This window comes from Oncorhynchus gorbuscha, linkage group LG11 (assembly GCF_021184085.1).
Source record: "Oncorhynchus gorbuscha isolate QuinsamMale2020 ecotype Even-year linkage group LG11, OgorEven_v1.0, whole genome shotgun sequence".
In the NCBI taxonomy this organism is placed as follows: domain Eukaryota; kingdom Metazoa; phylum Chordata; class Actinopteri; order Salmoniformes; family Salmonidae; genus Oncorhynchus; species Oncorhynchus gorbuscha.
In genome coordinates this window covers 7560362-7573645 of record NC_060183.1, presented here as the reverse complement: position 1 = coordinate 7573645, position 13284 = coordinate 7560362, and the positions used below count along the sequence as shown (strand labels likewise).

Sequence of the window (13284 nt, the reverse complement as noted above, 5' to 3'; positions counted from 1 at the left end):
TTGTATTATGAAGTATTAGTTGTATTATGAAGTATTAGTTGTATTATGAAGTATTGGTTGTATTATGAAGTATTAGTTGTATTATGAAGTATTAGTTGTATTATGAAGTATTAGTTGTATTATGAAGTATTAGTTGTATTATGAAGTATTGGTTGTATTATGAAGTATTGGTTGTATTAGTTGTATTATGAAGTATTGGTTGTATTATGAAGTATTGGTTGTATTAGTTGTATTATGAAGTATTGGTTGTATTAGTTGTATTATGAAGTATTGGTTGTATTATGAAGTATTAGTTGTATTATGAAGTATTGGTTGTATTATGAAGTATTGGTTGTATTAATTGTATTAGTTGTATTAGTTGTATTAATTGTATTAGTTGTATTATGAAGTATTGGTTGTATTATGAAGTATTGGTTGTATTAATTGTATTAGTTGTATTAGTTGTATTAATTGTATTGGTTGTATTATGAAGTATTAGTTGTATTATGAAGTATTAGTTGTATTAGTTGTATTATGAAGTATTGGTTGTATTATGAAGTATTGGTTGTATTATGAAGTATTAGTTGTATTAGTTGTATTAATTGTATTAGTTGTATTATGAAGTATTAGTTGTATTATTAAGTATTGGTTGTATTATGAAGTATTAGTTGTATTATGAAGTATTGGTTGTATTATGAAGTATTAGTTGTATTAGTTGTATTATGAAGTATTAGTTGTATTATGAAGTATTAGTTGTATTATGAAGTATTGGTTGTATTATGAAGTATTAGTTGTATTATGAAGTATTAGTTGTATTATGAAGTATTAGTTGTATTATGAAGTATTAGTTGTATTATGAAGTATTGGTTGTATTATGAAGTATTGGTTGTATTAGTTGTATTATGAAGTATTGGTTGTATTATGAAGTATTGGTTGTATTAGTTGTATTATGAAGTATTGGTTGTATTAGTTGTATTATGAAGTATTGGTTGTATTATGAAGTATTAGTTGTATTATGAAGTATTGGTTGTATTATGAAGTATTAGTTGTATTAGTTGTATTATGAAGTATTGGTTGTATTATGAAGTATTGGTTGTATTAGTTGTATTATGAAGTATTGGTTGTATTATGAAGTATTAGTTGTATTATGAAGTATTGGTTGTATTATGAAGTATTGGTTGTATTAGTTGTATTATGAAGTATTAGTTGTATTATGAAGTATTGGTTGTATTATGAAGTATTGGTTGTATTAGTTGTATTATGAAGTATTAGTTGTATTATGAAGTATTAGTTGTATTATGAAGTATTAGTTGTATTATGAAGTATTAGTTGTATTATGAAGTATTGGTTGTATTATGAAGTATTGGTTGTATTAGTTGTATTATGAAGTATTAGTTGTATTGGTTGTATTAGTTGTATTATGAAGTATTAGTTGTATTATGAAGTATTAGTTGTATTATGAAGTATTAGTTGTATTATGAAGTATTAGTTGTATTATGAAGTATTAGTTGTTGTCACGTTCTGACCTTAGTTCCTTTGTTTTGTCTTTGTTTAGGTTGGTCAGGGCGTGAGTTGGGTGGGCAGTCTATGTGTGTTTATCTATTTTGGGGTTTTGAGTTCGGCCTAGTATGGTTCTCAATCAGAGGCAGCTGTCAATCGTTGTCCCTGATTGAGAATCATACTTAGGGAGCCTGGGTTTTACTTTTGGTTTGTGGGTGTTTGTGAGTGTTTGTCGCCACACGGTTCTGTGTTGGTTCGTGGGTGTTTGTTTTCCGTGTGAGTGTTTGGGCCACACGGTTCTGTGTTGGTTCGTGGGTGTTTGTTTTCCGTGTGAGTGTTTGGGCCACACGGTTCTGTGTTGGTTCGTGGGTGTTTGTTTTCCGTGTGAGTGTTTGTCGCCACACGGTTCTGTGTTGGTTCGTGGGTGTTTGTTTTCCGTGTGAGTGTTTGGGCCACACGGTTCTGTGTTGGTTCGTGGGTGTTTGTTTTCCGTGTGAGTGTTTGGGCCACACGGTTCTGTGTTGGTTCGTGGGTGTTTGTTTTCCGTGTGAGTGTTTGTCGCCACACGGTTCTGTGTTGGTTCGTGGGTGTTTGTTTTCCGTGTGAGTGTTTGGGCCACACGGTTCTGTGTTGGTTCGTGGGTGTTTGTTTTCCGTGTGAGTGTTTGGGCCACACGGTTCTGTGTTGGTTCGTGGGTGTTTGTTTTCCGTGTGAGTGTTTGGGCCACACGGTTCTGTGTTGGTTCGTGGGTGTTTGTTTTCCGTGTGAGTGTTTGGGCCACACGGTTCTGTGTTGGTTCGTGGGTGTTTGTTTTCCGTGTGAGTGTTTGGGCCACACGGTTCTGTGTTGGTTCGTGGGTGTTTGTTTTCCGTGTGAGTGTTTGGGCCACACGGTTCTGTGTTGGTTCGTGGGTGTTTGTTTTCCGTGTGAGTGTTTGGGCCACACGGTTCTGTGTTGGTTCGTGGGTGTTTGTTTTCCGTGTGAGTGTTTGGGCCACACGGTTCTGTGTTGGTTCGTGGGTGTTTGTTTTCCGTGTGAGTGTTTGTCGCCACACGGTTCTGTGTTGGTTCGTGGGTGTTTGTTTTCCGTGTGAGTGTTTGTCGCCACACGGTTCTGTGTTGGTTCGTGGGCGTTTGTTTTCCGTGTGAGTGTTTGTCGCCACACGGTTCTGTGTTGGTTCGTGGGTGTTTGTTTTCCGTGTGAGTGTTTGGGCCACACGATTCTGTGTTGGTTCGTGGGTGTTTGTTTTCCGTGTGAGTGTTTGTCGCCACACGGTTCTGTGTTGGTTCGTGGGTGTTCGTTTTCCGTGTGAGTGTTTGGGCCACACGGTTCTGTGTTGGTTCGTGGGTGTTTGTTTTCCGTGTGAGTGTTTGGGCCACACGGTTCTGTGTTGGTTTGTGGGTGTTTGTTTTCCGTGTGAGTGTTTGTCGCCACACGGTTCTGTGTTGGTTCGTGGGTGTTTGTTTTCCGTGTGAGTGTTTGGGCCACACGGTTCTGTGTTGGTTCGTGGGTGTTTGTTTTCCGTGTGAGTGTTTGTCGCCACACGGTTCTGTGTTGGTTCGTGGGTGTTTGTTTTCCGTGTGAGTGTTTGTCGCCACACGGTTCTGTGTTGGTTCGTGGGTGTTTGTTTTCCGTGTGAGTGTTTGTCGCCACACGGTTCTGTGTTGGTTCGTGGGTGTTTGTTTTCCGTGTGAGTGTTTGTCGCCACACGGTTCTGTGTTGGTTCGTGGGTGTTTGTTTTCCGTGTGAGTGTTTGTCGCCACATGGTTCTGTGTTGGTTCGTGGGTGTTTGTTTTCCGTGTGAGTGTTTGTCGCCACACGGTTCTGTGTTGGTTCGTGGGTGTTTGTTTTCCGTGTGAGTGTTTGTCGCCACACGGTTCTGTGTTGGTTCGTGGGTGTTTGTTTTCCGTGTGAGTGTTTGGGCCACACGGTTCTGTGTTGGTTCGTGGGTGTTTGTTTTCCGTGTGAGTGTTTGGGCCACACGGTTCTGTGTTGGTTCGTGGGCGTTTGTTTTCCGTGTGAGTGTTTGTCGCCACACGGTTCTGTGTTGGTTCGTGGGCGTTTGTTTTCCGTGTGAGTGTTTGTCGCCACACGGTTCTGTGTTGGTTCGTGGGCGTTTGTTTTCCGTGTGAGTGTTTGTCGCCACACGGTTCTGTGTTGGTTCGTGGGCGTTTGTTTTCCGTGTGAGTGTTTGTCACCACACGGTTCTGTGTTGGTTCGTGGGTGTTTGTTTTCCGTGTGAGTGTTTGGGCCACACGGTTCTGTGTTGGTTCGTGGGTGTTTGTTTTCCGTGTGAGTGTTTGTCGCCACACGGTTCTGTTTCGGTTTTCGTTTTGTTCACATCGTTTATTGTTTTTGTATTTCAGTGTTCAGTTCGTTTTGAATAAATCATCGTGAACGCTTACCACGCTGCACTTTGGTCCGATCCTTCCTCCACCTCTGAATGCCGTTACAGTTGTATTATGAAGTATTGGTTGTATTATCATCGAGTAGCGTCTCCTAACCCCATTTTTTCAGTCAAATATATGTAATAATAACATTTCAAATCCAGAGTTTATTACCAGTTTAGGGAGGATCGCATAGGACATTATGGCCAATGTGATCACTACACAGGCTGTGAGGAAGTATCCAAAAGCAACATCATTTAGTGCTGAGCCACCTGGGGTGTGTGTGAGAGAGAGAGAGGGTGGGACGGAGAGAGAGAGGGAGAGCGAGAGCGAGAGAGAGAGGGAGGGAGATGGGAGAGGGGGGGAGAGGAGAGAGAGTGGGAGGGAGAGTGGGAGGGAGAGCGAGAGGGAGAGAGGGAGGGGGAGAGTGGGAGGGAGAGGAGGGGAGAGAGAGGGAGAGAGAGTGGGAGGGAGAGAGAGAGGAGAGAGAGTGGGGGAGAGAGAGAGGAGAGAGAGTGGGGGGAGAGAGAGAGGGTGGGACGGAGAGAGAGAGGGAGGGAGATAGGGAGAAGAGAGGGAGGGAGGAGATGGGAGATGGGAGGGGGAGAGAGAGAGGGAGAGGGGGGAGAGAGAGAGAGGGAGAGAGGAGAGAGAGTGGGAGGGAGAGCGAGAGGGGGGAGAGAGAGAGTGGGAGGGAGAGAGGGGGGGGGAGAGAGTGGGAGGGAGAGCGAGAGGGAGAGAGGGAGGGGGAGAGAGAGAGTGGGAGGGAGAGAGAGAGGAGAGAGGGGGAGAGAGAGGGAGTGGGATTGAGAGAGAGTGGGAGGGAGAGAGAGAGGAGAGAGTGTGGGAGGGAGAGAGAGAGGAGAGAGGGGGGGGAGAGAGAGGGAGTGGGATTGATAGAGAGAGTGGGAGGGAGAGACATCACTTGTACAGCCATATCAAAAACATGGTAACGTGTACATATCCCAAAGGAGTCTATGAATTCATTTCAATACTACTAATCTCTTGGCCTCAACTGCCCTTTGTGGAGGTGAACTTAATTATTTTAGTAGTAAAAAATGTAGTAACAGGTATTTTTTTTATGATGACATATATCTGTAGATGTGTCAATCGTGAGATAAAAAGGTGTATCATGTCTCAGACGTACTTGCGATAGCACAGATCATGGAGAAGGCAGCGAACGTGCCCGACAGGTACTTTGCTCCCTTCATCTTTCCCTCGATCCTGACTAGTCTCCCAGTCCCTGCCGCTGAAAAACAATCCCACAGCAATGATGCTGCCACCACCATGCTTCACCATAGGGATGCTGCCACCACCATGCTTCACCGTAGGGATGCTGCCACCACCATGATTCACCGTAGGGATGCTGCCACCACCATGATTCACCGTAGGGATCAAATCAAATCAAATCAAATCAAATTTATTTATATAGCCCTTCGTACATCAGCTGATATCTCAAAGTGCTGTACAGAAACCCAGCCTAAAACCCCAAACAGCAAACAATGCAGGTGTAAAAGCACGGTGGCTAGGAAAAACTCCCTAGAAAGGCCAAAACCTAGGAAGAAACCTAGAGAGGAACCGGGCTATGTGGGGTGGCCAGTCCTCTTCTGGCTGTGCCGGGTAGAGATTATAACAGAAAATGACCAAGATGTTCAAATGTTCATAAATGACCAGCATGGTCAAATAATAATAAGGCAGAACAGTTGAAACTGGAGCAGCAGCACAGTCAGGTGGACTGGGGACAGCAAGGAGCCATCATGTCAGGTAGTCCTGGATGCTGCCATCACCATGCTTCACCGTAGGGATGCTGCCACCACCATGATTCACCATAGGGATGGTGCTAAGTTTTCTCCAGGCCAAAGAGTTCAATCTTGGTTTCATCAGGCCAGAGAATCTTGTTTCTCATGGTCTGAGAGTCTTTAGATGCCTTTTGGTAAACTTCAAGTGGGCTGTTATGTGCCTTTTACTGAGGAGTGGCTTCCATCTGGCCACTCTACCATAACAGCCTGATTACTGGAGTGTAGCAGAGATTGTTGTCCTTCTGGAAGGTTCTCCCATCTCCACAGAGGAACTCTGGAGCTCTGTCAGAGTGACCATCGGGTTCTTGGTCACCTCCCTGACCAAGGCCCTTCTCCCCTGATTGCTCAGTATGGCCAGGGTGACAGCTCTAGGAAGAGTCTTGGTGGTTCCAAACTTATTCCATTTAAGAATGATGGAGGCCTATTGTGTTCTTAGGGATCTTACATTTTTGGTACCCTTCCCCAGATCTGTGCCTCAACACAATCCTGTATCGGAGCTCTACGAACAATTCCTTCGACATCATGGCTTGGCTTTTGCTCTGACATGAACTGTCAACTGTGGGACCTTATATAGACAGGTGTGTGCCTTTCAAAATCATGTCCAATCTATTGAATTTACCCCAAAAAAACATGAACATTTATTATCATATTAGATCACCCCCCCCCAAAAAAACATGAACATTTATTATCATATTAGCCCCCCCCCCCAAAAAAACATGAACATTTATTATCATATTAGATCACCCCCCCAAAAAACATGAACATTTATTATCATATTAGCCCCCCCCCCCCCCCCCAAAAAAAACATGAACATTTATTATCATATTAGCTCGCCCCCCCCAAAAAAACATGGGACATTTATTATCATATTAGCTCGCCCCCCCCCCCCCCCCAAAAAAAATGAAGATTTATCTTTTGGAGTAGTGCTTTATAACGCATTAGGAAAGTCAAGATAGTGTGGGGAGCCCCGGGGGGGGGGGGGGGGATGGTGGGCTAAACGAACCTGTGATGCAGGACTGAGTTGAGACAGGTGAAGATCAGTAAAGGCACCATGGCACAAAGTGTCGATACGTTATTGTAACTGGCCTCCGTAGGACTACGGTCGTAGGGTTTGTCGGTTGATATTTGGGTGGGGTCTCTGAGACGGCTGGTAAAATACTGTAGAGAGACAAGAGGACAGAAGACTTTAGTTTTAGTTCAATGCTAATGTGTGGCGAACGTTCTACAGCAACATGGCTGTTCTACAGTAACATGGCTGTTCTACAGCAACATGGCTGTTCTACAGTAATATGGCTGTTGTACAGTAACATGGCTGTTCTACAGTAATATGGTTGTTCTACAGTAACATGGCTGTTCTACAGTAATATGGCTGTTCTACGGCAACATGGCTGTTCTACAGTAACATGGCTGTTCTACAGTAATATGGCTGTTCTACAGCAACATGGCTGTTCTACAGTAACATGGCTGTTCTACAGTAACATGGCTGTTCTACAGTAACATGGCTGTTCTACAGCAACATGGCTGTTCTACAGTAACATGGCTGTTCTACAGCAATATGGCTGTTCTACAGCAAAATGGCTGTTCTACAGTAACATGGCTGTTCTACAGTAATATGGCTGTTCTACAGTAACATGGCTGTTCTACAGTAACATGGCTGTTCTACAGCAACATGGCTGTTCTACAGTAACATGGCTGTTCTACAGTAACATGGTTGTTCTACAGTAACATGGCCGTTCTACAGTAACATGGCCGTTCTACAGTAACATGGCCTTTCTACAGTAATATGGCTGTTCTACAGTAACATGGCTGTTCTACAGTAACATGGCTGTTCTACAGCAACATGGCTGTTCTACAGTAACATGGCTGTTCTACAGTAACACGGCCGTTCTACAGTAACACGGCCGTTCTACAGTAACATGGCCGTTCTACAGTAACATGGCCGTTCTACAGTAACATGGCCATTCTACAGTAATATGGCTGTTCTACAGTAACATGGCTGTTCTACAGTAATATGGCTGTTCTACAGTAACATGGCTGTTCTACAGTAACATGGCTGTTCTACAGCAACATGGCTGTTCTACAGCAACATGGCTGTTCTACAGTAACATGGCTGTTCTACAGTAACATGGCTGTTCTACAGTAACATGGTTGTTCTAACAGTAACATGGCCGTTCTACAGTAACATGGCCGTTCTACAGTAATATGGCTGTTCTACAGTAACATGGCTGTTCTACAGCAACATGGCTGTTCTACAGTAACATGGCTGTTCTACAGTAACATGGCTGTTCTACAGTAACACGGCCGTTCTACAGTAACACGGCCGTTCTACAGTAACACGGCCGTTCTACAGTAACACGGCCGTTCTACAGTAATATGGCTGTTCTACAGTAACATGGCTGTTCTACAGTAACATGGCTGTTCTACAGCAACATGGCTGTCATGCACCACCCAGGTAGGTGATATCCATTGGAAGTGGATGCAATACAATAATGTATCAAATATTATGTAATTACTTGAAAAAATGCTGCTCAAATGAATTATTCCAATGATAAGAGGGTATTTTTATCTTACTTTTATTTACCAGTTAAGAAGAGATTCTTATTTTCAATGACAGTCTAGGAACAGTGATTTAACTGGTCTAGGAACAGTGATTTAACTGGTCTAGGAACAGTGGGTTAACTGGTCTAGGAACAGTGGGTTGACTGGTCTAGGAACAGTGGGTTAACTGGTCTCGGAACAGTGGGTTAACTGGTCTCAGAACAGTGGGTTGACTGGTCTAGGAACAGTGGATTAACTGCCTGTTCAGGGGCAGAACGACAGATTTGTACCTTGTCAGCTCGGGGGTTTGAACTTGCAACCTTGCGGTTACTAGTCCAACGCTCTAACCACTAGGCCACCCTGCTGCCTGTGAATTATCACGAGATAATATCCAGACAATCTGTAAAGTAACACTTGAAACATATTTGGAAATGAATACAGACTGAATACAGACGTCTCACTAAAAGCTCAGGCATTGTATTTCCGGTATGTATTCATTCATTGTTCGGTCTGAAAGGATGAGAACTAATGTTGTGGCTCTACCATGGTGGCTGTCATGAAGAAGCTCCATGGCAGGAGAGTTCCTAAACCCAGCATGAAAAAGATCAGCCACACGCCATAGTTTCTGATGGATGACAGGAGGACAGGAAGCAACTGTTACCCGGGTTTATTTGTGTAGTTAATATGACAATTTATACCATATTTATTTACGTAGTATGTAGGCCCACAAAGAAATTACAAGGTGAAATGCTAATTACTTGACACATGATACTACATTTGGGATTAAATTAAGCAAATTCCAATACTTTATTTTATTTGTTTAGTTAATTTGACAATAAATAACATATTTATTTACGTAGTATGTAGGCCCACAAAGAAATTACAAGGTGAAATGCTAATTACTTGACACATATGATACTACATTTGGGATTAAATTAAGCAAATTCCAATACTTTATTTTATTTGTTTAGTTAATTTGACAATAAATAACATATTTATTTACGTAGGCCCACAAAGAAAGTATGTAGGCCATTTGGGATTACAAAGAAATTACTTTAATTTGTTTGAAATGCTAATTACTTGTGAAATGCTAATTACTTGACACATATGATACTACATTTGGGATTAAATTAAGCAAATTCCAATACTTTATTTTATTTGTTTAGTTAATTTGACAATAAATAACATATTTATTTACGTAGTATGTAGGCCCACAAAGACATTACAATGTGAAATGGTAATTACTTGACAGATATGATACTAAATTTGGGTTTAAAGTAGCCTCCCGAGTGGTGCAGCGGTCTAAGGCACTGTATCCACGGACTATAGTGGGAGTCCCATAGGGTGGTGCACAATTGGCTGGGGGCTGGGGTAGGCCGTCGTTGCAATTAAGAATTTGTTCTTCAACCGACTTGTCTAGTTAAATTAAACGTAGCAGCAAATTTCAACATTTTCTATAGGGCAAGATGTGACCACTAGGGGGCGATCCCGGACGCCCGGCTGACCTAATGGTGAGCACTTTCACCACAGTCCCTAAAGAGGTATCTCCCTTGGAGGAGCTCGTGACACACTTCCAATCCAAAGGCTAACCTATCGGGTACATTACCATTTGGTTCGCGTTACAATACCATTTGCCAGTAACCATAAAAAGAGGGACAGGCCAGAGTTTCACAAAAACTAGATACGGTATCTAAAACAGTTAAAAGATGTCACCATAAAAAGAAAGGACACATAACTAGGCTGCTAACTCACTTGTCTTCAGGCTTGTGGACATCCATAGTTTGTTTTCAGTGATGGATTGTCAATCACCTTTTTTCCCCACAGCTCTGCGGCAAACCTGAAAAGAAATGGGATGGATTGAAACACATCTCATGTCTTTTGCCCTTCAGTCATGTCGAAAGAATTACAACAAAACAAACTCAAATTTTTGGCTGAATTCAACAACTTCAGAAAAAAACAATGACCTAGAGGGGTTTAGGGGAATAACACCGGATTTACAATTCTACCACTACAATCTATCTGTAGGTTACTATTCATTCTGGTTATCTAATATTATTGCCCTCTTGTGGTCGTTATGGATACATTTCTAAGCATCCTTCACTATGGCTGAGTTTACACAGGCAATGCAATTCTGATCATTTTCCCTATTATCTGATTGGTAAATAGGTGGTCCTGTGTAGCTCAGTTGGTAGAGCATGGCGCTTGTAACGCCAGGGTAGTGGGTTCGATCCCCGGGACCACCCATACGTAGAATGTATGCACACATGACTGTAAGTCGCTTTGGATAAAAGCATCTGCTAAATGGCATTTATTATTATAATACTTTTAAAAATCAAAAACATTGGGCAGGAATCTGTAGCCCACCTTTGTTTAAACTCGCGGCCCACGATAATTGGGTAGCCTAAACTGTCGATAGTAAACGCAGACAGTTTGACAAATTGGTGCGTTTTGACTAACTTTACTTTTTCCAGGGGACCTCTACTTAATATATACATATATTTTTTTTAAACATTTATTTCACCTTTATTTTAACCAGGTAGGCTAGTTGAGAACAAGTTCTCATTTACAACTGTGACCTGGCCAAGATAAAGCATAGCAGTGTGAGCAGACAACACAGAGTTACACATGGAGTAAACAATTAACAAGTCAATAACATAGTAGAAAAAAAAGAGTCTATATACATTGTGTGCAAAAGGCATGAGGAGGTAGGCGAATAATTACAATTTAGCAGATTAACACTGGAGTGATAAATGATCAGATGGTCATGTACAGGTAGAAATATTGGTGTGCAAAAGAGCAGAAAAGTAAATAAATATAAACAGTATGGGGACGAGGTAGGTAAATTGGGTGGGCTATTTACCGATGGACTATGTACAGCTGCAGCGATCAGTTAGCTGCTCAGATAGCAGATGTTTAAAGTTGGTGAGGGAGATAAAAGTCTCCAACTTCAGCGATTTTTGCAATTCGTTCCAGTCACAGGCAGCAGAGAACTGGAAGGAAAGGCGGCCAAATGAGGTGTTGGCTTTAGGGATGATCAGTGAGATACACCTGCTGGAGCGCGTGCTACGGGTGGGAGTTGCCATCGTGACCAGTGAACTGAGATAAGGCGGAGCTTTACCTAGCATGGACTTGTAGATGACCTGGAGCCAGTGGGTCTGGCGACGAATATGTAGCGAGGGCCAGCTGACTAGAGCATACAGGTCGCAGTGGTGGGTGGTATAAGGTGCTTTAGTAACAAAACGGATGGCACTGTGATAAACTGCATCCAGTTTGCTGAGTAGAGTGTTGGAAGCTATTTTGTAGATGACATCGCCGAAGTCGAGGATCGGTAGGATGGTCAGTTTTACGAGGATAAATTTGGCGGCGTGAGTGAAGGAGGCTTTGTTGCGAAATAGAAAGCCGACTCTAGATTTGATTTTAGATTGGAGATGTTTGATATGAGTCTGGAAGGAGAGTTTACAGTCTAGCCAGACACCTAGGTACTTGTAGATGTCCACATATTCTAGGTCGGAACCATCCAGGGTGGTGATGCTAGTCGGGCGTGCGGGTGCAGGCAGCGAATGGTTGAAAAGCATGCATTTGGTTTTTACTAGCGTTTAAGAGCAGTTGGAGGCCACGAAAGGAGTGTTGTATGGCATTTAAGCTCGTTTGGAGGTTAGATAGCACAGTGTCCAAGGAAGGGCCAGAAGTATACAGAATGGTGTCGTCTGCGTACAGGTGGATCAGGGAATCGCCCGCAGCAAGAGCAACATCATTGATATATACAAAGAAAAGAGTCGGCCCGAGAATTGAACCCTGTGGCACCCCCATAGAGACTGCCAGAGGACCGGACAACATGCCCTCCGATTTGACACACTGAACTCTGTCTGCAAAGTAGTTGGTGAACCAGGTAAGGCAGTCATTAGAAAAACCGAGGCTACTGAGTCTGCCGATAAGAATATGGTGATTGACAGAGTCGAAAGCCTTGGCCAGGTCGATGAAGACGGCTGCACAGTACTGTCTTTTATCGATGGAGGTTATGATATCGTTTAGTACCTTGAGCGTGGCTGAGGTGCACCCGTGACCAGCTCGGAAACCAGATTGCACAGCGGAAAAGGTACCGTGGGATTCGAGATGGTCAGTGATCTGTTTGTTAACGTGGCTTTCGAAGACCTTAGATAGGCAGGGCAGGATGGATATAGGTCTGTAACAGTTTGGATCCAAGGTGTCTCCCTTTTGAAGAGGGGGATGACCGCAGAAGCTGACCAATCCTTGGGGATCTCAGATGATACGAAAGAGAGTTTGAACAGGCTTGTAATAGGGGTTGCGACAATGGCGGCAGATAGTTTCAGGAATAGAGGGTCCAGATTGTCAAGCCCAGCTGATTTGTATGGGTCCAGGTTTTGCAGCTCTTTCAGAACATCTGTTATCTGGATTTGGGTAAAGGAGAAGCTGGGGAGGCTTTGGCGAGTAGCTGTGGGGGAGGGGGCGGAGCTGTTGGCCGAGGTTGGAGTAGCCAGGTAGAAGGCATGGCCAGCCGTTGAGAAATGCTTGTTGAAGTTTTCGATTATCATGGATTTATCGGTGGTGACAGTGTTTCCTAGCCTCAGTACAGTGGGCAGCTTGGAGGAGGTGCTCTTGTTCTCCATGGACTTCACAGTGTCCCAGAACTTTTTGGAGTTGGAGCTACAGGATGCAAATTTCTGCTTGAAAAAGCTGGCCTTTGCTTTCCTGACTGACTGCTTGTATTGGTTCCTGACTTCCCTGAGCAGTTGCATATCGTGGGGACAATTTGATGCTATTGCAGTCCGCCACAGGATGTTTTTGTGCTGGTCGAGGGCAGTCAGGTCTGGAGTGAACGAAGGGCTATATCTGTTCTTAGTTCTGCATTTTTTGAACGGAGCATGCTTATCTAAGATGGTGAGTAAGTTACTTTTAAAGAATGACCAGGCATCCTCAACTGACAGGATGAGGTCAATATCCTTCCAGGATACCCGGGCCAGGGTGATTAGAAAGGCCTGCTCGCAGAAGTGTTTTAGGGAGCGTTTGACAGTGATGAGGGGTGGTCGTTTGACCGCGGACCCGTAGCGGATACAGGCAGT

The 13284-nt window shown here is 43.4% G+C and overlaps 1 protein-coding gene across 2 annotated transcripts in view; it reads right to left on the bottom strand.

Annotated features, from left to right (window-relative positions):
- The window catches only part of LOC124048064 (equilibrative nucleoside transporter 1-like), a 28946-nt gene that overhangs the window by 11303 nt on the left and 4359 nt on the right, over positions 1–13284 (bottom strand). For both annotated transcript variants that reach the window (XM_046368464.1, XM_046368465.1), the window contains exons 2-4: positions 9956–10040; positions 6669–6823; positions 4041–4138 (exon numbers count right to left, since the gene is read on the bottom strand). In XM_046368464.1, the coding sequence (XP_046224420.1) occupies positions 4041–4067 (27 nt within the window). In that variant the 5' untranslated portion in view covers positions 4068–4138; positions 6669–6823; positions 9956–10040. The remainder of the gene's footprint in view (positions 1–4040; positions 4139–6668; positions 6824–9955; positions 10041–13284) is intronic.